This window comes from Lynx rufus, unplaced genomic scaffold (genome assembly GCF_022079265.1).
Source record: "Lynx rufus isolate CCGP_SWC_20201006 ecotype Redwood Valley unplaced genomic scaffold, mLynRuf1.p SCAF_10, whole genome shotgun sequence".
In the NCBI taxonomy this organism is placed as follows: domain Eukaryota; kingdom Metazoa; phylum Chordata; class Mammalia; order Carnivora; family Felidae; genus Lynx; species Lynx rufus.
The window spans coordinates 83,112,271-83,137,646 of NW_025814824.1; the positions used below are offsets into that span (position 1 = coordinate 83,112,271).

Genomic DNA, 25,376 nt, shown 5'->3' on the forward strand with positions numbered 1-25,376 from the left:
ACTCATCAAGCCTCGGCTCAGCACTTCCTCTTTTCTGGGAAGGCTTCCTCAATGCCCCATACCCATAACCCAGACTGGGTTGAGAGCCCCTCCTCTACCTTCCCAGGGCTCCCTGTGCTTCCCCCACTCTTGCTGTCCTTACCACATTCCACTCTGATGCAATTACAATTACCCGAGGGGCTTTTTTTCAAAGATTGTTTTGAGAGAGCGCACGCGCGTGCGCATGCACACCAGCAGGTAAGGGGCAGAATCCCAAGCAGGCTCCACGCCATCAACACAGAGCCCAACGTGGGACTCAAACTCAAAAACCGTGAGATCATGACCTGAGGCAAGATCAAGAGTTGGATGCTTCCAGAAGCCCCACACGAGGAGCTTTTAGAAGTCCTAATGCCCAGGCCACACCCCAGAACAATTAAATCAGAATCTCCGGGCATCAGTATTTGTCTAAAGCTCCCCCAACTTCCCCACTAGACTGGCAGCTCCATGAGGGCACCGACTGTCTTCTCATAACCCTAGTCTGACACCTGGCATACTAAGTGTTTGACGAATGAGTCTTCCTCCAACACCTGACATGTGGTTTCCAACTCCCAATAATTGTTTCTCTCTCTGACAAGAGGTAACTTACTGAACACACTGCTTACACACGACTGTTACTCTTTAGAGATATTTTTCTTTGGAGTCAAAGGTATCAATAAGTCACACCTGCTGACAACAGCCTTGGCTCTTAAATACAGAAAAATGACACACAAACAGCTAAAATGTGTTTGAAAGAAGGGAGGTCTGTTCAGTTCTTGCTTCTGGGAGAATGAAGCCTGAAAGTAAGCCAAGAGAGCATTTCTATTCAATACCACTCTTCTGAACACAATTCTCAGTGATTCACTGGAAGGGCCATGCTCAGTGCTCAGGGCCATGTTCTCAAAATGATTAAGTACACTCAGCTTGAAGTCATGAAACAGACAAAGGCTTTGACAATATTCAGGCAGCAGGAAAGCTTAATGGGTTTTTTTGTTGTTGTTGTTTTAGAGCATCATGCTATTGATCACCCTGCTGGATCATCAGCTTTCAATTAGGATCTACTTTTCTTCAATTACAACATATTATGAGATTAGGAGAAAAATAGAACACTAACTCCTCACAAAATGAATCTTCCCCGCATATGGTAACCATGCTATAATGCTAGGCCCTCATCCCTTCAAGTGTTACTTTGAGCTACAAACTGCAACACAGTGTTAGGACCCCTCGCCCATTTCACAGCATCAAATCTTCACACACTAGATAGCTACTATCTATCAAGCAAAATAGCAACCTAGTCTAATGATCTGACTTTACCACACTGTTTCTTTAGTTACAGACTTATATGCTGAGGAGGCTAAGGTATATTTCAAAATTCATACCAGTTGAACTGTCTTCAAGTTGACAACATAGTCAAGAGAAACTGTATATGCCTCAGAACATGCTAGCAAACATCACCTACTGAACATTGATTCCTCTAAGCCAGACAAACAAGCAAAAGAGTAGTGTTAATATTTCCAACAAGTCTCCATTTGTTTCAGTGAACTCTGAAATTAAAGCCGTTTTCCAGGCCGAAAATGCTGTATCAAAGGGTGCTTTCTAACCCATAACAAGTTAACACCTCCATAGAAGAATGCAGTCATTGTTGAGACTTGTTAGAAAATGATTAACTTAGTTGTGTAATTATACAAACAAGTCGTTTCAAGATTTTACACTTAACTTTTCATTTCTAATAATGCTCTCAGGATCAGATTAATAAAGATACACAGATCCTGCTGTGCGAGGACTTTCAAAGTTTCACTTTTCCATATATGTCTATGGAAAGATTCTCATGCCACTATGAGCAAAGCAAGCAAATGGAAGAAATTTAGCTGGATTTCAAGAAAAACAGTGCCTGCACACCCCTCAGCCATGTACAATACTCCATACAGTTTTAAGAAATTCTCTGCCGTGCTGAGCTGCAGTGTGAAATAGTCTTCAACCATATTTATAACATATGCAAAGATCATATCTATTTCACAACTGATAAACTTTTGTTCTTAAAAAATACTTAAAAGCCTCCCTTTCCCTAATGTTTCCTCTGCTCTTTCTGAACAGTTTAGTGCTAGTTATTACATAGGCAAAGCAAGGTAGATGTCCATGTGGACAATGGCCCAGTGTGGGGTGTCAGAACCTGAACACGGTGAGGAAAATGTCCCTCAAAGACCCTGACAAGGCATGTCAGAACATGAGCAGGGTAGGAGGACATCCATCCTAAGGGATGGCCTCGCAATACAATGCAAAACCCAAGTGGATAAGGAAGACATTCACTCAGGGGGAGCCAGAACTTGAGTGGAGGGAGAAGTGTGTTCACACACAGGGGCAGCCGGGCCAAGGATATTGAAACATAAGTGGAATGAGGAGTGTGCTGCACAGAGGTACATGGGTGTCAGAACCCAAGAGGGTGAGGAGCATGTCCAAGCACAAGGGCACCCTAGAGTGGGGTGTGGAAGCCTGGGTAGGTATAAAGAGGTTGGCCATGTGGGGCTGGGTCAGGCTTGCTCAGCATGATGGAGCATCAGAGTCCAAGCAAGGTACCAGAGCAAGGTATCAGAGTCCAAGCAAGGGCAGCAGGGACGGCAGTGGCATTTCAAACCACCAGAGTAGGTGCTGTGATCCCAGGAAAGCAAGGTGAAAGAGGAGAGCATCCACATGGGGTAGGGGTGAAGGGGCAATGTGCCTAATTGGAGCCCAAGACCAGTAAGGAGGGCCTGCTTTCTTACAAGCGAAGTTAACAAGAAACCAGAATTCTGTAGAGTTAGGTTTGAATTGGAAGTATTACTGTGAACTCAAAGTTTTCAATAAATATATCCATAAGGAAATAAAATGTAAATGTAATCTTTTTTTTTTATAAGGGAAGTTTCTTTTAATGTTTATTTTTGAGAGAGACAGAACGAGAGCAGGGGAGGGGCAGAGAGAGAAAAGGAGACACAGAATCTGAGGCAGGCTCCAGGCTCCGGGCTGTCCGCACGGAGCCCAATGCGGGACTCAACTCACGAACAGTGAGATCATCACCTGAGCTGAAGTAGTATGTTTAACCAACTGAGCCACCCAAGAGCCCCTGTAATGTGACTTTTGAACATACACATATTTCCTGGCTCAGCTGGAAGCAGCAACACGCAATAGCAATGAATATACCTAGTACCCAGACATTAAGTTCTAAATACAATTCTTCTCTGAAAGGAACCAGAACTCCTTGGGGAAATAGCCGATTGCAGGGCTGGGGCAGAGAAAGTACAAGATAAGTTTGGAACATCTTATTGTGTCAGAAAGCAAAGAAGTGCTCAAAGAATGATGGGAACTGTCAAAAAGACAAGCTTGAAAAGGTTCCCGCTGGCCAGATCTGGGGTCATTTGAGCATCAAGTTCAATAATGACATTAACAGATTACTAACCCACCAAATAAAATAGGAAAATGAGTCCACATTGGCATAAGTAAATGAATAAGTTGAAAACTGAATGAGAAACAAAATACATAGTTTCAAAGTACCTTCCCACAAAATACTAATTGCAAGAGGGAAAACAGTACCTTTTCAGTGTAGAAGTTCAGCAAAACCTACCTTAATTAACTCGTTAAAGTGATCAACTTAAGTAATGAGACAACCTGTTAGAAAGCAATGGGAAAACTAGCATCGTTTCCGTGATATTCCTGCCAAAGATGCTTGACCAGCATCTAATCTTAAGAAACCTCAATCAAATTCAAATTGAGGGATCTTCTAAAAAATATTTGGCCTGTAATCTTTAAAAGTAGCAAAGTCATGAAAATCAAGAAAAGACTAAGAGTTCTTCCAGACTGATGGAAACCAAAGAGACATGACAACTAAATGCAATGTGTGATTCTGACCTGGATTTTTTTTTTTTTTTTTTTGCTATAATAAAAAAAATGTTATTGGAATTACTGAAATGTGGATGGGGTCTAAGGATTAGAGTTGTAATGCATTGATGTTAATTTCCTGATTTTGAGGTTTAGATTGTGGTTTCATAGGAGGATGTCCTTATTTGTAGGAAAAGCCCACTGAATTTTTCAGGGGGCATCAGATCATCACCTCACTTAAAATTGTTTTGATTTGGGTTTTTTTTTTTTTTTAAGTTCTTCACATTGTATTACCAACTTTCTGTTAAGATTTTGGTTGTTTAAAACCAAATAAAAAACTTAAAAAACCAAGCCAAGGCGGAAAAACTCACAATTCATAGTGCATTGGATAGAAAAGGGTATTACCTTAGGAATGGGGAATAACTGGCCGTAGGTTGATTATTGCTTCAGTCCCACCTAGCAAATCTTAAAGGCAAGACCCAGAAGGATCAAACTCTTTCAAACTCAACTAATGTAATGTATGAAACAATGTTTTTCAAGATATCAGGCAGCAAAGCACAGCAATCCCTTGAGAGATGCAAAACAAATGAGAAGACCCTTCAATTGCCTCCAATCACTGCCTTAAGGCCAAGATTATTCAGAAAAATACAAAAATACCCCACACCCGACAAAATTAAATACACAATGGCTGGCAGTCCATAAAAAATTACCAGACATGCATAGAATCAGGAAAATATGACCCATAACAAGGAGAAAAATCAACTGAAGACATCCTAGAACTGACACAGATGTTAGAATCAGAAGACAGGACATTCAAACCATTGTTCTAACTGTATTCCAAGTGTTCACAAAATTAAGAGACACAGGAGATTCAAAAAAGACCCAACTGAATTTCTAGAGATAAAAACTACAATGAAAAATCCACCAAATGAGATTAACTGCAGAGTAAACACTGCAAAGGAAAAGATTAGTGAACTTGAAGATCTTTAGAATATACCCAAGATGAAACACACAAGGGGAATGGGGAACAAACTAACAAACCCAAAGCATCACTGACCTATGGAACAACATCACACAGCCTAATATATCAGTAATTGGAATCCCCAAAGGTGGAGAAGAGGCAGAAAACCTATTTTAAGTAAATAATGACCAAGAACTTTCTAAATTTGATGAAAACTATAAAAGCACAAATCCAAAAAGCTCAACAAACCTCAAGCACAAGAAACAGGAAGAAATCTAAGGCACATCATAATCAAATTGTTCAAAATCAGTAATACAGAGAAAATCTTAAAAGTAGAACAAAAAACACATGTTACATTCACAAGAACAAAGATTAGAATGACAGATTTCTTGTCAGAAGCAAGGCAAATGAGTGAACAGTAGAGCAACATCTTTTAAGTACAGAAAGAAAGAAATTGACAACCTCAAATTCTATTCCCAGAGAATATCTCAAAAGTGAAGGCAAAATAAAGATTTTTCAGACATCACAAATGCTGAAAGAATTCATCAGCAGCAGACCTACACTACAAGAAATGTTAGAAGTCCTTCAAGCAGAAACAAATGATGCCAGATGGAAATATGGATCTATACCAAGAAATAAAGAGCATCAGAAATGGTACTACAAGAACTATATAAAAAAAGTCAAATGATCATCTCAATAGATGCAGATGGTTTCACTGGAGAAATCTACCCAACATTTAAAGAATACCAATTCTACCTTTTGCCTCGTTGCACCCAAGAGAGCAAGACGTCACCAGCAGCTCTCCTGGAGCCATCCGAGGAAATCTGGCGAGGGTTCTCATCCTTGCCGCATCTACTCAAATTGGCACAGTCTGATCCGGAAATAGGGCCTCATTGTGTGCTGCCAGTGTTTCCGTCAGTACACGAAGGATATAAGCTTCATTAAGTTGGGTTAAATGAACTGCCTGAATGGGTCTTCCAAGATGCCTCCCTTACTACAGATACCCCAGATATCTTAACTGCAGACACCCAAGATACCTACCTTAATAACTCACTGTACATAGAGATACTTCAATGTAAAAACAAACAAACAATTCTTCACAGTATCTTCCAGAAGACAGAAGAGGAATCATTTCAACTCATTTTATGAAGCCAGTATTATTCTAATACCAAAACCAGACAAAGACACTACCAAAAATATAACTTCCACACATACACACAATAGGTCAATATCCTTCCCAAATACAGACAAAAAAACTCCTTACCAAAATAGTAGCAAATAGCAAATAGAATTCAAAAAGATACACCATGACCAAGTGGAGTTTATTCCAACGATGTAAGGCTGGCTCAATATCGATAAATCAGTCAATACAGTCTATCCCATCTTAATAGGCTAAAGAAGAAAAATCACAATTCTATCAATCAATCCACAAAAAGCATTTCATAAAATTTAATACGCATTCATGATAAAAAAAAAATTCAAAAAACCAGGGATAGAGGAGATCTTCCTCAACCTAATAAAGAACCTCTATGAAAAACCTACAGTTAACCTTATACTTGATGGTAAAATACTGAATACCTTCCTTCCAGGATTGGAAACAAGCCAAGGATGTCCACCAACACCACTTCACCATTGTCCTAGACAGTCCAGCCAGGGAAATAAGGCAAGAAAAATTAAAGGCATATGGACTGAAAAGGTCACGTTGTCACGCAGACAACAGGACCATCTATGTAGAAAGGAATTTGGAACTGAAATCAAGATAATTTCATTCTCTCTCTTCCATCTACAACTCTTCCATTTCCATCTAATCTCCTTCTCTTTGAACTCCTTCTCTGATAGTGTTCAAAGCCCAAACCATAGATCTGGATAGCAAAGGATAGGAGACTTCAAAAGCACAAACCAGTGGGGCACCTGGCTGGCTCAGTCAGAAGAGCACATGACTCTTGATATTGGGGTCGTGAGTTCAAGCTCCACGTGATATGTATAGATTACTAATAATGAGGGGCGCCTGGGTGGCGCAGTCGGTTAAGCGTCCGACTTCAGCCAGGTCACGATCTCGCGGTCCGTGAGTTCGAGCCCCGCGTCAGGCTCTGGGCTGATGGCTCAGAGCCTGGAGCCTGTTTCCGATTCTGTGTCTCCCTCTCTCTCTGCCCCTCCCCCGTTCATACTCTGTCTCTCTCTGTCCCAAAAATAAATAAACGTTGAAAAAAAAAAAAAAAAAAAGATTACTAATAATGAAAATAAACTTTTTTAAAAAGAACCATATGTGAAAAATGAAGAGGTTTGATTATATAAAAATTAAGAGTTTCTGTCCAACAGAAATTTTTACTTTAAATGGAAATATTCTGTCCATTTATGGGGGCGGGGGCAGAAAGAGACAGACCTGGGGAAAAATATCCAGCATCATTCAATTTTAACAGCAACTCATGGAAAACCAAAGTTCTATGGGAATATAGCTTGAAAACTGCTATAAATTCATCCATCACTAAGAAGCAAAATATAGGACTATTCAATTAGAAAAAATACATGGACAAGGATTGAGAATAAGTTGAGTCAGATTCTCTCTCCTAAGAATCCAGAATGAAACCTCAGAGCTGATGTCAGTTATACAACTGTTCTAGAACTTCGGTCAGTGAACTGTTTGAAGAAAATCACCTGAGGAAACTTTTTGAAAATACAGATTCCCAGGTGTCCCAGAGGTTCTGGTTCAGAGGATCTACAGTGGCCCTCCCCCCCAAAAAAAATTTTTAAGTTCCCCAGGTGATTCTGGTGCATAGCCAGCCAGGTTTAGGACCCACTTAAATAACAGTGCTTAAAAATGAAAGACTAAGAAAGACAGAAAATCCAACACAAGAGTCTGTATGGTCCCTGAGAGACTAGAAAAGCCTAAACACTGTCAGAATGTTTTGACAGCCTAATTGCAGAACCTTAGTTCCCGAGTGAATGTTCAGGAGCGTGCAGGCTCTGTGTGACCAGTCATGGACACCCATTCAAGGGTCTGCCATTTCCTTAATATAAAGACTATTAACAGAGAGGAAAACAACTTTAATTTTCCTTATGATTTTCAGCTATGGTGGGTCTGCTTACTCACCCAGGTAAATAATAATACCCACTTTTAATTTAGAACATCTTTATTTTTCATAGTTTACCTACATCCTAGATTTATGGATAGACGGTTATTAATCACAGCTATTAAAACTTAACAATATAGGAAAGGCATCTTGGAGTACCTAATCAGCCCAAGTCCCAATCCTTAGGTACTCTCCGAGAGCTCTAAGATCAATCAGGAGAACAAAAAACAACCCATAGTCTCACCGAGTAAACTTTCAGAGCAAAGTCAACATTAAAGCCAAGAATACATACTGCAAAACAGCAAGAGGTAGAAGCAGCAGGACTCCTAGAATGGTGAAAACTGTCTGCTTGCCCTGCTTCTGGCAATGAACTGGCTATGCCACTCTGGGCAAGAAATGAGACAACACTGGGCCAAAAGGTCTAAAACACGAGCACATGGGGACTGGCTATAGCACAGCTTTAAAGACCTCCCTCTGTAGAATCCAATTTCCCTATCTATAAACAGATCACTAAGATCTTTTCTAGTTCTGACATCTTGTAGCTCTAGCATTCTAAGTCAAAAAGATTTGCATCCGACTTTGGTTCATATCATGATCTCAGGTTCATGGGTTTGAGCCCTGCACGGGGCTCTTTGCCAGCAGTGTGGAGCCTACTTGGGATTCTCTCTCTCCCTTTCTGTCCCTCCCCTGCTCATGCTCTCTCCCCCTCTCTCAAAATAAATAAATTAAAAAAAAAAAAAGATTTTGCAAAATTTTTTTTGTAAAATACAAAGTTATGTTTTAATTAATATGAAGGCTCATGATTTTTTATCAAAATATTTAGATTAATACAAATGCTAACTTCCCAACTTTCATAAGTTATTTGTCCTGAATATCAATTCAACGAACAAGTGAAAGATGGTCACTTTTCTAGGGCAGTGGTTTTCAGTGTAGGGCAGACATGTCTCAGAGGCCTTAGGGGGAAGGGAAGAGACCCATCATATAGATCTACTTTTACTGCTTTTTATTCTAAATTTTAAATATTTCTTCTGACACCTTTAAAAAAAAAGTAGCTCAAAAAGCATATATGCAAACAAAACAAACATGTAAGATAGGTTAATTTACAATCCAGTTTACCAGTGAAGAAACTAAGGTACAGATAGGTTCAAGTACCTGTCTGAAGTCACACAATTAGGAAATGAGGAAGCTGGGACCCAGAACCCAGGCATTTTGGCGTCAGAGTCCACGCTCCTAACTACTGTGCTAAGCTCTACATGTCACAACACGGTTTAGTCAATAAAGACAAAAACATGAATCTCCAAGACTCCCAAATGCATTCAAAATAAAGATACTGGGGCACCTGGCTGGCTCAGTCGGTTAAACATCCGACTCTTTATTTCAGCTCAGGTCATGATCTCACAGTTCATGGGATGGAGCCCCACATCAGGCTATGTTCTGACAGTGTGCAACCTGTTTGGCATTCTCTCTCTCCCTCTTTCTTGGCTCCTCCCCAACTTGTATGCCTGTTCTCTTTCACTCTCAAAATAAATAAACTTAAAAAAAAAAAAAAAAAAAAAGGGTGCCTGAGCGGCTCAGTCAGTTAAGCAGTTGACTTCAGCTCAGGTCATGATCTCACGGTTCCTGACTTCCAGCCTCAGTCGAACTCTGTGCTGACAGCTCAGAGCCTGGAGCCTGCTTGGGATTCTGGGCCTCCCTCTCGCTCTGCCCCTCCCCAGCTTGCACTCTGTATCTCTCTCTCTCTCTCTCTCTCTCTCTCTCTCTCTCTCTCAAAAATAAACATTTAAAAAAAAATTTTTTTTAATAATAAAGATACTAATTAACATGACAAGCAAGGCCGTTTCCAATTGAGCCCCAGCCAGACCCTTCAGCTTCTGCCACTACTCACTACCAACACACACACACCTCCCATGTTACAGTCACATTCAGCTTCTCATCAGGCCTCAATCGCCCATGCCTTGTATGTACACTTACTTTTTATTGAGCTGTTTCAGAAGGGCAGGGAACTGTGCTAAGTATTTTATATACCACACCTCATTTTATCCACATGACGATCCTGTGATGTAGGGAGTGTCTGTGGATTTTACAAACCAGTCTTGTAGATGGGGCGCCTGTGTGGTTGTCAGTTAAGCATCTGACTTGAGATTTCAGCTCAGGTGATGATCTCACAGCCATGAGATCAAGCCCTGAGTTGGGCTCTGCACTGGGCATGGGCCTGGGATTCTCCCTCTCCCTCTCCCCCTGCTCAAGCTCTTTCTCATACACACGTACATACATACATACGTACATACATAAATAAATGCCTTGTAGAAATTAAATAACTTGCCCCAAGGACAAATATCTAGTAAGTAGCAGTGTATGAACTCAGACCCAGGTCTGTTGTTCCTTCAAAGGGTATGTTCTTGATCACAATTTTCCTTCCTAAAATGTGCTCTACCTCCAAACATCCTGTTTATTCAAGATGCATCTAGAACAGTGCTTGGCAAATAATAGGGACTTGAGATTATTTGCTGAATCAATGAATAAATGAACAAATGCCTTCTCCTCCTCTCTGGAGGCCTGACTCCCTTACAAAACTCAGTTGCTCTCTCCACATTGTCACAAGACCGGTTTCAAAGCTCTATTAAAAGGCTTCCCAGGTGGTATTCCATGCTTTCTACTTTTATGTACATATTACCCACTAGACTGGAACCTTGTTTCACTTCATCTTTGTATTCTCAGCCTCTAACAAAAGGCCTGGCTTTTAACAAGCACTCAGTAAGTTTGTTAATTGAATGAATTTCCCTGAGGAGAAGGGAGATGAGTAAGAGACTCATGATTCATATTAGAACTTCTTTTTCCTCAAGAAATAAACAACATTCAAAGCTGTGATATACTCAAATGTGTGCTCTATAAATATTTCTAGGTTTCAACTATCATCAGAGGCATCTAAATTTAACTCATTCAACACATATTTATGAATAATCTAAATACATACATATAATGGCTCTTAAGGAGCTTACAACCCACTCAAGGAGATAAACTATAATAAAATGTAAAGGTATGGGGTGCCTGGTGGCTCAGGTGTCCGACTTAGGGTCAGGTCATGATCTCGCGGTTCGTGAATTCAAGCCCCGTGTTGGGCTCTGTGCTGACAGCTCAGGGCGTGGAACCCGCTTCAGATTCTGTGTCTCCCTCTCTCTCTGCCCCTCCCCTGCTTATGCTCCAACTCTCTCTCAAAAACATTAAACATTAAAAAAAAATTTTTTTAACAAAATGTAAACAGTCAAACATGAACTGCCATGAGAAAATACATGACTACATGTATGCCACATAATTGGTAATAAAATGCTGTGGGCTTGCAAGTTGAAGACCTCATCCTGGCTGAAGGCAATGGGTCCAATTACCTGTGGACAGTCTGCAATGAGGCTATTTACAGTCAGAAGCAAAATGAGGGGGAGAGCAGGGACTTTGCAGTGTGGTCTCCATATAAAAGTGTTTAATTCAATTTTTAAAACCGTCCTTAATCTGACATGTTCTTCCTGCTCTTTGCTGTAAAAATGTCATTTCTTTTCAAAAATAATGATGGGAGATAATCATTTCCATGTGGTTCCACAAAACTTGTTTTTGAGATTTTATTGGTACAAGCATTCCAAACAGTTGGGAAGTACTGAGCTAGGGCATTCTGTGATGCTTCTCCTGAAGAGGTAGAACTTGAAGTGAACACTGGATAGTGAACAGGATTTGGCTAGGTGGGGAAAACAGGAGATTTTAAGCAGGGGAAACAGCCTGATCAAAGTACTGAGGCATAAGTGTTCCTGTAAAGTTTGAAGGATAGTAACTAAATCAGGCTGAAACTTGGAAAAATTGCAGCTGTGAATTCTATTTCTGGCAATATGACAAGCTAAGTAACTTTCTGATCCTCTACTGAAAATAATTACAAATAATGGATGTTTTTATCTTCTCCAATAAATACATTAATGAGCCTGGAAGAAAATCAGGAAGATTCAGATGAAGAAGAACTAAGTGCCGAGAGAAACCCAACAGGGTAAGCAAAACACAAAAACTAGCTTTCCCCTTGAAGGCATTTGCATAGTTCAATGCAAAATTCATTCTCCCATTTAAAAGGGGCTCAAGGAATACAAGACAAAAGTAACATCCAGCCTGAGGCAGAAAGAATAACATATGCTCCCCACCTCATAATTTAAACTTGGACTACAAAGGTGGTCAAGATAGAAACCCATCCACACACATACACATCAAGAACTATAATGAAAACCACTACTCTCAAAACTTGGCAATCTTCCTGCAAGTTCAACCACAAGCTGGCCCTCACAAGGGGCTGCTACTGAATGGTCAAAAACCTCAGCCCAGGAATTCAAGTTGAAGTGGTCACAAACTGAAAGTGGCTGCAGAACACTAACAAAAAGTATGTAAATCTTCTCTGGAAAAATTCACTTCAACCTTGGCCTAAACACACACACACACACACACACACACACACACACACACACACACACACACACACACACAAATACACACACATACACAGCTCTAAGAAATACGCGTTTGTGGGCAAAAATTAGAATCCTCAGGGAAACAAAGCCCATAAACAAGAACCTCAGAAATAAAAGATGGCAGAATCCGACTTTTGAAGATTTCAGATATTACAATTACAAAAGACAGGATATGGAATAAATGTTCAATAAGCTTAAAGGAAAAAAAAGGATTGAAAATTAGTAAAGAGTAATAAACTATGACATGACCAAGCAAAACTGAAGAAGAACAAAGCATTTCTCAAAATAAGAATAACTCTATGGTTGGTTAAGAGCAGAAAGGTCACAACCAACATGAATTAGAGATACAACCAAAATGAGTTCAAGAATTTACAGAAATTATTTAGAACAGTGTTCAGAGACAGAAATTATTAAAGCAAAAGACAAAGGTAGACACAGAAATTATGAGACTAATTAATACTCCAGACGAGGTAAAGAAAATGGGGTACAACCCAAACTGGTTTTAATGCTCTATTTACCTTTTTTGGGTTCCCATCTTCACTTAGTTCTCGGTCTGAAAAAAAGCTGACAATGTTCCAAAACTGACAACAGATACACATTCAAGAAGTCCAATCAATGCAGAGCAAGATAAAAAGAAATGTAGAAGTTCTGGTTCCAAGTAAAAATATAGTAGGCATACTCTACCTGGTCTCTCATAGCTACACCTCTCTACAACCAGGGCAAAATTCATGGAGCACCTGTCTGAGGAATCAAGAAGGGAAATAATAGTATATGGATTGGGGTAGAAAACTAGAATTCAGTTTCACCAACCCAGTGATAAACCATACATTTACCGCTTTCTTTCCTCTGGCATCACTCAGCATGGATGTAGGCAGCATAAAAACTGGAGTTGACAACAGCATAGACAGAGTTCCAGGAAAAGCACTCTAGTTCAGGCTCAAGGAGTGGAAAAGAAGCAGGGGGATCAACAGGTACCTAAAGCAGTGTGTGAAGAACCTTCCTCTCCAATGAGTAGTGCAACCTTAAGAGAATGGGGCAAATCCCAATTACTTTCTTTTCCTCTGTGTCCTCCCACTGCTAGGTCTGGACTACAGATGTAGTCGTGGGAAGTGCCCAGAACAGGATAAACAAAGCCCCAGTTTTCTGACCTGCAGAACAAACGGAGAGGCCCAGGGAAACAGGGAGATAAGAGAAGGAGAGGAGCTCAGGAAAATGACCCCATGAAGTGGGTTTTGACGACCAAGGCTCATCTGAGTCTGTCAGCAATGCATGAGGATGCCAACTGCTCCACATCCTTACTAACCCTTCATAGTGTAAGTCTTTTTAATTTTAGCCACTCTTCTGGTTGTACAGAGCCTTCCAAAGGTAGTTTTAATTTGCATGTTCCTAACGACTGATGATGCTAAGCATCTTTTCATAAGCTTATTTGCCATCTGTAGATCATCTTTGATAAAGTGTTCAAATCTTTTGCCCATTTTTCTTTACTGGATTTTCTTATTCAGTAGCAAGAGTTTACAAATTGAGTTTTCAGAACTTGATGGCTTGTCTTTTCATTTCCCTGAAGAGTGTCTTTCGATGAGCAAAATATTTTAATTTTGATAAAGTCTAACGTATCCACTACTCTTGTATAGTTTCACTTTTGTGTCCTGCTTAGGAGGGTGAATTTGACAGCACTCCCTCACTGTACTGAAGGGACAAATGATATGGGAGATAATCAAGGACAACTCCTAGATTTCTGCCTTGTGGGAGTGAATTAGTGGAACACCACCCTGAGACCATTTTCTCAAAGGACATCCACAACCCACTGTTAAACCAAATCATCTTCTCTGGATTCCCATTTCCACTGTGATCCCAACAGCATGCTATGCTGCTTATCTTGGTCTCTCCTCTTTCCTCTTAGGTTCAAACCCTGAACTGTGCTTTGCTATATTCAGTCTGAAAACAACGCTCATAGCTTCATGTTTCTCATCCGTGCCAATAGTTTCCAAAGCTCTACAGTCTCTTCCTGGTAACAGTGCTATCCAGTATTTTTCTGAAGGCCACACTATGTGATAGGTGCTAAAGCTACCTTCTAACTGCCTGTTGCATTTTTCTCGTTGACCTGTCATTAAGTTTACCGTCAACCGAAGTCATTCTTCTTGACCTCACTGCCAGTTCTCCCTCCTGACTCACCAGTTTCTGTCAGTGGTGTTTTGATGCTCCCAAATTGAAAACCTTGACATTGTCACCTTCTATTTTAGTTCTCTCTTCTCTCCCCCATATTCAATGAATTTAATAGTTCTTCAGCTATGCTACTTAAAACACTGGAGGTTTGGGAACTAGACTGAGAGGCCAAAAATGGCCTCTTCTCAATTTGCATGAGAAAAATAATGTAATCTAATTTTAAGTTTTCCTACCATAAGTTTTTCTTAAACCTTTCTCACCTGCTATTCCCTGTCTCTTCTAAAATAGAATATAAAATAGTATCAGATTTAGGGAGGGGAAATGTAGTTTGACATTTAATGTATAAATATTTCAGAGTATTCCACACAATACCATGACTTTCAGGCACTCGATCACCTGAACACGTTTGAGCACCACTGAGCTAATAATGTGCAACTCATATTCCTGCTAGATTGTTCTTTCCTACGCAGTGTGAAACTTTTCCAATGAGGAAGTCAGTCCAAGATGGGAAAGGTGAGACCAATTTGCCTGAGAAAAGATTAAGAAGTAGGCCATCAGAACACTCTATAAATTTCTTCCTCTTTAATTCCAGGCTGTGAATGCCCATCCTCTGGCACCAAAGAGAATAACCATCTTACAAGTAGAGTAGAAACAACTTTCAATGATCAGTATAAGAATAAATGAATTTATACTGTAGTCACCACAAGTGAGGCACATCCAGGCTGCATCCTCCAGTTAAATCAGCACTTTCTGGACTTTCTCTGCTCCAGGAATAAAGCATAACAATATTAGTCTCCAAAAAGTAAATATTTACAATCCCAAAGGGAATCTGCCAAAAACCACATGATTTGAGGATCATCAGTTATTTGGAAAAATCATAAATAGTTGGGAGTTAAAGATACGAAAAGACTACTGATTATCTACTCTTTAAAGATGAAACCTGGTCAACACCAAACTTCTACGCTGTATTAAACATTAATTTTTCAATCTGTATTAACTGAGTACTCACTATGTGCCATGTACTGTGCAAGTCCTTCAAAGTTTAATAGTGAGCAAGGCTCTCACAGTACCTGACTTCATGAAGTTTGTACACTCTGGGGAAAATCAACAACAGTAACAACTAGGGCTGATGGGCAAAGCTCCTCCAAGTGCAGCAGGAAAGGTAAAGGGGATGCTCAGAGGTTTCTCCAGAGCTCTATCTGAGCTAAAACCTGAAGAATGATTGGAAGTGAACCAAGGGTACATGCATGTGTGCTTAGAAGTAGGACATAAGGGGTACTAGAGATCAGGCCAGGGTCAGACAGAATGGAGGAGAAAACACGCTCAGGGTCACACAGATCTGGGATTCAATCCCAATTCCACCACCCATAATCTGTGTCATCTGGGCAAACATCACCTCTGACTGGAATTACTTCATTTGTAAAAGAGGGTAGCAATACTTACCTCCTAGATTTATGGTAAGGACTACATAATATACAGTAGATGCCCCTGGTCAGCTCTGTCACCTTAGGCAACTGGAAATCTCTCTGTGTCTGTCTCATCTGCAAAATGTGGATCATAGCAGTACCTTCTCCATCATGTTGTTAAGAGTAAATTGAAAGATTAAGTGTGAAGATTCAGGGAGATAACACATATCAAGTACTTAGAATAAATACTAACATTCAAAAGACTTCAATAAATGTTAGTCGCTATTTGTATAATAACAGAGTCAAGATCTCAAAGGGCCTCATAAGCCATGTCAGGTGTGTGGACTTTAATCTGGAAGCGTGGGGAACAACTAAAAGATTTTAATCAGTGAGTTGACAGGATCAGATTTGCCCTCTGGAAGGCTCACTGTGGATACTGCAGAGATAGGACTGGAGAGAGGCAAGAGTGGTAAACAACCCAGTCGGGAGGGATTATAGCCACTATGGTGAGAGATGGTGGCCAGGACCAAGAGGACAGCAATAGAGAAGGAGGAAAGTACACACACACACACACACGACTTGATGTTTGGATTTAGGAGGTAAGACGTCTTACTGACCCTTCCCTTCCTCTGGCCCTCTATCTGCCTGCTAAAGATTCATGAAATGTCTTTAGTTCTTCCTGCTCACCACTCTGTAGCCAACTCGCAAACTCTATCTTTAGCTCCCACCTTTCCAGTGACCTTCAGGTCCAAGATTACAACTGTCACTGGAGAGCTCCACATGGACAGTAACCTCACACTCCATAGAACCCAAATCAAACCAATAAAAAATCAAAACCCAGAAAATCTCAATTTCCCTCTTCTTAAAGCAAGTTCTGTCACCTTTTTCTTGGTCACCCAAGTGACAAACCTTTGAGTCATCATCCATCTAGCTGTGAAGACTTTCTCCTCTTCTGATATTACTTCTTGACAACCGTCACTGATAGCTGGACTCTTGAAGACAATGTGATGTAAACCAAAAGGAAATACCCAAATATCAGTCCTCATTACGGCTCTACTATTATAATGGGTTACCTTTATTCACCGTGCCCTTCAATCCTGGTTATAGTCATGGATCGTACACACACACACACACACACATTTTAATAGGTAGGTAGAGTCACTTATCTCTTGAATTACTTTTAAAATGAGTTACACTGGGGCGCCTGGGTGGCGCAGTCGGTTAAGCGTCCGACATCAGCCAGGTCACGATCTCGCGGTCCGGGAGTTCGAGCCCCGCGTCGGGCTCTGGGCTGATGGCTCGGAGCCTGGAGCCTGTTTCCGATTCTGTGTCTCCCTCTCTCTCTGCCCCTCCCCCGTTCATGCTCTGTCTCTCTCTGTCCCAAAAATAAATAAAAAACGTTGAAAAAAAAATTTTTAAAAAAAAAATAAAATGAGTTACACTGGTTATAATAATTGCACACAATAAGTACGGTGAGAACAGAGACAAGAACAACTCTAAAGGAGTATACTTTGGGAACTGTAGTTTTTCTGTATATCATTAGTTTAAAATAGGAGAGTATCAGGCAGTGAGGGAATAAAATTCTACCTCAGTGGCATAATGCCTGCTAGTCACTAGGAATTCAACAGGAACAGCGAACATGAACCAGTTTTTCAGCTGCAAGATCTGAGAAGGGGACCGGATAGTCACCCAGGGCACAAAAAAAACAGTGCCCATGGTAACCCATTCACCCCGCTTATGGCAAACAGCAGATCTAGATAGGGCTCACCTAGCTCAAGGCCATGTGGAAAATAAAAGACCTTTTAAAAACGGAGGAAAGGGAACATCATCTCTTGGAAGAAGAATATATCTCTGAAAATGATTAAGAAATATGTTTCAGGAAACTGGTATCCTTAAATAGAACAGAAAAAAAAAAAACATGAGTTTTACAAAACAGGAACAGAAAGCTACAAGAGGATAAAAAAGATGACAAATAAAAGCCTTTAAAAAAAGGGGGGGGGATGGAAGAAAAAAGAGTAACAGAGTAACTCCAAAGAGAATAAAAATGCATTATGGGCACGTGAGTAGCTCAGTCGGTTAAGCACCCGACTCTTGATCTCAGCTCAGGTCTTGATCTCAGGGTTGTGAGTTTGAGCCCCATGTTGGACGTGAAGCCTACTTTAAAAAAAAAATAAAAAAAAATAAATGCATGGCATTAGACACATTACCTATTGTTTTGTTGCCAAAATGTTTTAACATGAACTTAAGCATGAGGAAACAATGACACAAATTCTAAATCAGAGACATTCTATAAAACAACTGGTCTGGATGCTTTAAAAAGTCCACTTCAGGGGCGCCTGGATGCCTAGGGGGGCTAAGTGTCCAACTCTCGATTTCAGCTCAGGTTGTGATCTCATGGTTTTGTGAGATCAAGCCCGTATCTGGCTCCACGCTGGCAGCACAGAGCCTGCTTGGGATTCTCTCTCTCCCTCTCTTTCTGTCCCTCCCCTGCTCACACTCTCTCAAAATAAATAAACTTAGAAAAAAAAAATTTTAAGTCTGTTTTAGAGGCAAAAGGTGGAGGGCAGAAGAACTGTTCTTTTTTAAATTTTTTTTAACGTTTTATTCATTTTTGAGACAGAGAGAGACAGAGCATGAACAGGGGAGGGTCAGAGAGAGAGGGAGACACAGAATCTGAAACAGGCTCCAGGCTCTGAGCTGTCAGCACAGAGCCCGACGCAGGGCTCGAATTCACGGACGGTGAGATCATGACCTGAGCCAAAGTCGGACGCTCAACCGACTGAGCCACCCAGGCACCCCAGAACTGTTCTAAGTAAAAGGGAATAAGAGACATGACAACTAAATGCAACATATGATCCCTAACTGCACCCAGGTTCAAAAATAAACAGCTGCAAAAGACATCACTGGCACAAATGGGAATATGTAAACTTGTTTATTGGATAATGTGGTGTATGAAATTTCTTGATGGTGACAAAAGTACACTCATTATATAGAAAAATACAGGTGTTCTTAAGAGACATGCACCAAAATACGAACAGATGAAACATAATGATGGCCTTCACCTGACATGGAATTATCCAGCCAAAAAAAGTAAAATAAATATGTGTATATAAGGAGGGTGGGAGAAGGGATTACTTATCCCCTCATATTATAGGGAAACACAAATAACCACTGGGGTTAAGGAAATGCTTATGAGTAATGTTTAATTTTCCTAAATTCAATGCTCATCCAAAAATCTACAATCACCAATAATTTATTATACTAAAACCACACCACTTCTGTAACAGTTTTTTAAAATATTTCCTATCCTTTTTGTGATGCCAGAATGACCTTGATACCAAAAACTAACAAGACCATTACAATAAAGGAAAATTACAGCCAAAATCTCTTATGAATATAGATGTGACCATAAAATAAATATCAGTAAATTGAATCCAGCAGTATATATAAAAAGAATAATACATCACGACCAAATGGGTTTGTCCCAGGGATGCAGAGTTAGTTTAACATTTGAAAATAAACATCACTTACATTAACACATGGGAAAGAAATCCTATGATCATCTCAATAGATGTAGAAAAAGCATTTGATAAAATTCAACCTCCATTCATGACTAAAGCTGGCAACCCATAAATCCCAATTGACGCAGAACAAAAAGAAACTCCAACAAAAGTCTGCCAAAGGGCCAGCCTAACAAGTCAGAAACCTTTTAGGAAAAGAAAAACAAAGACAAAAACCCACCACCAAACACCAGCCAAGCACCCCAGAAAAACCTGTTCAGCCTCACCTTCGCTCAGGTCAGCGAAGGACAAACAGGGAAGAAACCAAATTTCTACCTTGGCGGGGCTGTCATCAAGAATCCCATCCACCCACCACTGCCAAGAAAGTCAAGTAGGGGGCTGGGACTTTCATCATCCCCAGCAGTAATGAGGAGCCCCTCGATGTGGCTTCGGTGGAAACTGGAAAACCTGGACATCCGCTCACCCGTGGCAGTCACTGAGGCCATGGGGAGAGCAGCAAAAATGCACCACTCTACCCAGCCAGAGAGGTGTCAGCAGAAGCCTCTTGGGGAATCAGAACTCCCACCTACTCCCTAGGTAAAGGGAATTCCCTACCCCGAGTGTTAACAAAGCCTCAACAGGGAACCTACACATATACCCTAACAGTCAACAGGAGGGCAAGTACTCCCTTCCCCTTCCGAAGCAGTGTCAAAGGAAGTCAGGTGAAAGCGGGAAACTTTCTTCAAGTTCTGTGGGCAATTTTTTCAGCCCAGAACTCTAGCAACCATACAAACTACTGATCAGGTGTAAGGGAGTAGACATTTTTCAGACATGCAAAAACTCAAATGCATCCTTCCTGCAAGTCCACTGGTGTGGTTGTCTCTTACAAGAACTTGAGGGGCTCCTGGGTGGCTCAGTTGGTTGAGCATCAGACTCTTGATTTCAGCTCAGGTCATGATCCCAGGTTGTGGAATCTAGCCTCGCATCAGGCTCCAAGCGGAGCGTGGAATCTGCTTAAGATTCTCTCTTTTGGAGTGCCTGGGTGGCTCAGTTGGTTAAGTGTCCAGCTTCGGCTCAGGTCATGATCTCGCAGTTCGCAAGTTCAAACCCCACATCGAGCTCTGTGCTGACAGCTCAGAGTCTGGAGCCTGCTTTGGATTCTGTGTCTCCCTCTCTCTCTGCCCCTTCCCCACTCATGCTGTTTGTCTCTGTCTCCATCTCTATTTCTCTCAAAAATAAACATTTAAGGGGTGCCTGGGTGGCTCAGTCGGTTAAGCAGCCCACTTCGGCTCAGGTCATGATCTCACAGTTCACAAGTTTGAGCCCCATGTCAGGCTCTGTGCTGACAGCTCAGAGCCTGGAGCCTGCTTCACATTCTGTGTCTTCTCTCTCTGCCCCATCCCCACTCATGCTGTCTCTTTCTCTCTCAAAAATAAACATTTAAGGGGTGCCTGGGTGGCTCAGTCAGTTAAGTGTTTGACTTCAGCTCAGATCATGATCTCACAGTTCACAAGTTTGAGCTCCATGTCAGGTTCTGTGCTGATAGCTCAGAGACTGAAGCCTGTTTCAGATTCTGTGTCTCCCTCTCTCTAACCCTCCCCCACTCATGCCTTCTCTCTCTCTCTCTCTCTCAGAAATAAACATAAAAAAAATTTTTTTAAATAAACATTAAAAAAGATTCTTTCCCTCTACCCGTCCCCTGCTCTCTCCAAAATTTAAAAAAACAAAACAAAAAACTTGAATATGTACCCCAGCAAATAAATTAAAAGAACACAGGGGCCAGGAAATAATGAAATAGGGACATTCCAGGATTACAACAAAATAGCTAGCTTTGCACAGATCACAACAGGAAGATGGGAAGAAACCAAGAAGGAAAAAAAAAAAAGAGCCTTAATAAAACTGCAAGTATGATCTCAAGTTTGAAAAAATTAACGATGTGATAAAGCAAATAATGCAAGAAGAGAAAAAAGACTAGAAACTCAGGGAGAAGGGGAGGAAGAGACTTACGATTTTAAAAAATCAAAATCCAGATATAGCTCGTTCTTTTCCAGTCTCAAGCACTTTCTGGACTGCGGGCAGCAATGCAGACACAGCCAAGTCCAAGAACCACACCACACATAATCAGTTGCAAAATGGGTCAGAAACGGCATCAGGAAGCCCTAATCATAAAGATACACTTTGTCAAGTTCCTGAGAACCTCAAACTTTGTCAAGAAAACACACGAAGGATCTAATGAAGATGCAGAACAATAAAATAAAACTAAGACCATCAGGGCACCTGAGTGGCTCAGTCAGTTGAGCCTCTGACTTCAGCTCAGGTCATGATCTCACTGCTCATGGGTTCAAGCCCTACTTCGGGCTCTGTGCTAACAGCTCTGAGCCTGGAGCCTGCTGTGGATTCTGTCTCCCTCTCTCTGCCCCTCCCCCGCAGAGAGACACTCTCTCTCTCAAAAATAAATAAACATTAAAACAAAATTAAAAAAAAAACCAAAAAGCTAAGACCATCAAGGCCTTTGTCAAGTTCAATGTTCTGAAAGGCATGGGCCCCAAGCTTAAGAAACAAGCTTATTACAACACTGCCAGGGTGCCAGCCTCTCTCTGCTGGACTGAGACTACCAACAAGGTCAAAATCAAAGCCAAGGCTCATGCTCCCAAAAGTGCCCCAGCCCCCACAAGGACTGCAAAGTAGAGTCTTCTGTCTGCCAACATGAGGATGGCAGTACTCACATGACACCTTGTGCTGCTCTCTATACAGGGGAGGTGTCCCCATGTGTTTTTTGTGACAATAAATGCAACACTAATGTATGTATTAGCATATAGAGCATAATTTTTTTTATTCTAGATGGATTATATGGAAAAAAGTTTCTGTGACCCTGATGTTAAGCACATTCTGCCTCAAACGGGATGGTAATGCACCAAGAAGAAAGAAAAGGTTATTCCAGCACCCTACCTGGCCTATGTTGAATAGTATTTAAATACTCATAATAACATTTAATTTTTTTTAATGCTTTAAAATAATGTTTATTTTGAGAGAGAGAGAGAGAGAGACGGAGAGCAAGCAGGAGAGGAGCAGAGAGAAAGGGAGACAGAATCCCAAGCAGGCTCCACACCATCAGCACGGAGCCCAGTGCAAGGATCAAACCTATGAACCGTGAGATCGTGACCTGAGCCAAAATCAAGACTTTGGCACTTAACTGATTGGGCCATCCTGGTACCCCAATAACATTTAATTTTTAAGCTTAACCTAAGGATATATAATAAAAGACTTGGAGGGGTACCTGGGTAGCTCAGTTGGTTAAGCTCTTGACTTCGGCTCAGGTCATGATCTCACAGTTCGTGGGTTCGAGCTCCATGTCAGGCTCTGTGCTGATGGCTCAGAGCCTGAAGCCTGCTTCAGATTCTGTGTCTCCCTTTCTCTCTGCTCCTCCCCCACTCATGCTCTGTTTCTCTCTCTCAAAAATAAATAAAGATTTAAAAAAATAAAGAAAAAAAATAAAAGACTTGGTTCTGGCCATGGATCAGAACTAAAATAACCACATAAAAGTATAGCTTAGAAGAAACTAGAAAAAAGGTATCCTTCCCTTAGAGAGTAAGGAATTAAGAGACATTATTGAAAGTTAATGGAATAAAAAGGATTAAGTAATTATGTCAAAATAAAACCATTCTAAGAATTCGAAATAATATAAGTATCTAAAACACTAGAAGAGGAAAAGATAATTACTATAAAGGTGCTCATCGTCTTTCACTTCAGGGAGTTAACAAATATTGCCCGCTTAAGATGCTCACTCTCTGTCCCTCTGTCCTTCTGCCCCTCTCTCCCATTCACACTCCCTCTCTAAAATAAAAAGGAAAAAAAAAAAAAAAGGAAATGAGGATGACCCCTAGACACTGCTAGAAGGGACTTCTTTACAAGGTATAAAATGAGAAAAAGAGAGAAAAGCACATTCAGAATGCTATCATTACCTGAAGGACTGGTGGGAGAAGGTGTGAATACACATATGTATTTACCTTTTTTTTCTTAATGACAAATTAACATTTTTTTAAAAACTACCTACGAAGGAGGGAAGGAACAGAGTGATGAGGGAGGGATAGAAGTTAAACATTTTTTTTTTGTTTTTTGTTTTAAACGCTACATTAAAACCTTGTTTATACTATGTTTATTTTTGAGAGAGAGAGACAGAGACAGAGACAGATAGCATGTAGGGGGAGGGGCAGAGAGAAAGGGAGACCTGGAATCCACAGGCTCCAGGCTCTGAGCTGTCAGCACAGAACCCAACGCAAGGCTTGAAAGAATTGCCAAATTAAAAACAAAACCAACCAGTTTTCAGTAATCATATTGTTTATAGTAATGTTGGTGTTGCTTTATAATGTTGGTGTTGTTTATAGTAATGTTGGAGTTATGTGGGTCTTGTGTGATAAAGCAAAGATACTTATGTTGGTGTCACTGGAAATCAGCACTTTTTGGTACGAATGACAGGAGATTCAGATACAAGAGTGATAAAGTTAAATAACAATGCTATAGACTTGAACTGGAAATATCAATGTGAAGTTTACCTTTAACACACACACACACACACACACACACACACACACAACTTCCTAGTGCTGATCCCTGGAAAAGTCTAGAATAATGACTGACAACAGTAGTCATTCAAAACAAAAACAAAAACAAAAACAAAAACAAAAACAAGAGTCCTAAAACCCAAAGTGAAATCTCTAATACCATTTCCCACTAAAAGGAAACAAGACTCCTTAAAGAAACAGGAATACAGGTCTGGAGCAGGAAAAATACAAGATAAGCCTAGAACATCTTGTCATACCAAAAAGCAAGGGAGATATTAAAAACTACTGGGAGGGTTGCCTGGGTAGCTCATCGGTTGAACTTCTGACTTTAGCTCAGGTCATGATCTCACGGTTCATGGGTTCAAGCCCTGAGTCGGGCTCTGTGCTAATGGTGCCAAGCGTGGAGCCTGCTTCAGATTCTGTGTCTCCCTCTCTTTCTGCTCCTCCCCTGCTCACACTGCCTCTCTCAAAAATAAACATTAAAAAAAAAAAAAAAACTACTTGGATCCTGTCAAAAGGATTCTGGAAGTTAACTTGAAGCAGTCACTAGACAAAGGACAAATTAAACATCATTGAGAACTACAGTAGATCCAAATATAATAAATAGGTTTAAATTCATGTGTTTAAAGTGACCCTTGGGAAAAAAAACAAAAACAAAAAACAGTCCCCTCTGGAAAACACTAGCCAATTAACTCAGTTTGAAAAATGATTAAAGGAAACAAATATTTATCCTGCTTTTCCTAGATAAACTATACCTCAGGGTAACCAAACAGTGGATATGGTAAACTTTTTCTATATAGAAGTATTCTAGCTAATATGAAGCAATGATAGAAGCAAAATATCACCATTTAATAGCCCCTAATAAATTAATGGACCAAAAAGAGAGATAATCAGACATAATGTGCCTCCTGATGGAAGTACCTATCACATTTTAAGTATGCTTGCCAAGAAAATGAACTTGAATCTGATCAAGTAACTAAATCTAACTACCAATTTGTAGGAAATAAAGGGGACAGAACATATTAAACAGGATGCAGTGTAAACTACATAGCATAAATAACACACTTCAATAAATAAATTGCAAAAAAAAGATACACATCAACCAATTGAAAAGTATGATCTTACTTGATTTAAATAAATCAACCCTTAAAAAGAGATGTAACTAGAAAACTTTTTAGTGACTATAGATATTTGATGACACAAAGGAATTTTTTTTTAGGTGTGATGTCACCTTTTTAAAAATAATGTCTCTCTTTTAGAGACACATATGGAAATATTTAAGAATGAGATATGACAGTTGGGATTCGCTTCAAAATAATTCAGAACTGGAGGGCAGAAGGAGTTATGGGTAGTTAC

At 40.4% G+C, this 25,376-nt stretch overlaps 1 protein-coding gene across 4 annotated transcripts in view; it reads right to left on the reverse strand.

Annotated features, from left to right (window-relative positions):
- Positions 1 to 25,376, reverse strand: part of DENND1A (DENN domain containing 1A) — a 509,451-nt gene that overhangs the window by 472,820 nt on the left and 11,255 nt on the right. Inside the window, exon 1 of one of the 4 annotated variants that reach the window (XM_047069240.1) lies at positions 21,466 to 21,678. The exons of 1 other annotated variant lie outside the window; for it this stretch is intronic. In XM_047069240.1, coding sequence (XP_046925196.1) covers positions 21,466 to 21,608 — 143 coding nt within the window. In that variant the 5' untranslated portion in view covers positions 21,609 to 21,678. Of the gene's footprint in view, positions 1 to 15,253; positions 17,127 to 21,465; positions 21,679 to 25,376 lie in introns of those variants that run through there. 2 more of the 4 variants (XM_047069220.1, XM_047069232.1) reach the window with 2 other exon arrangements.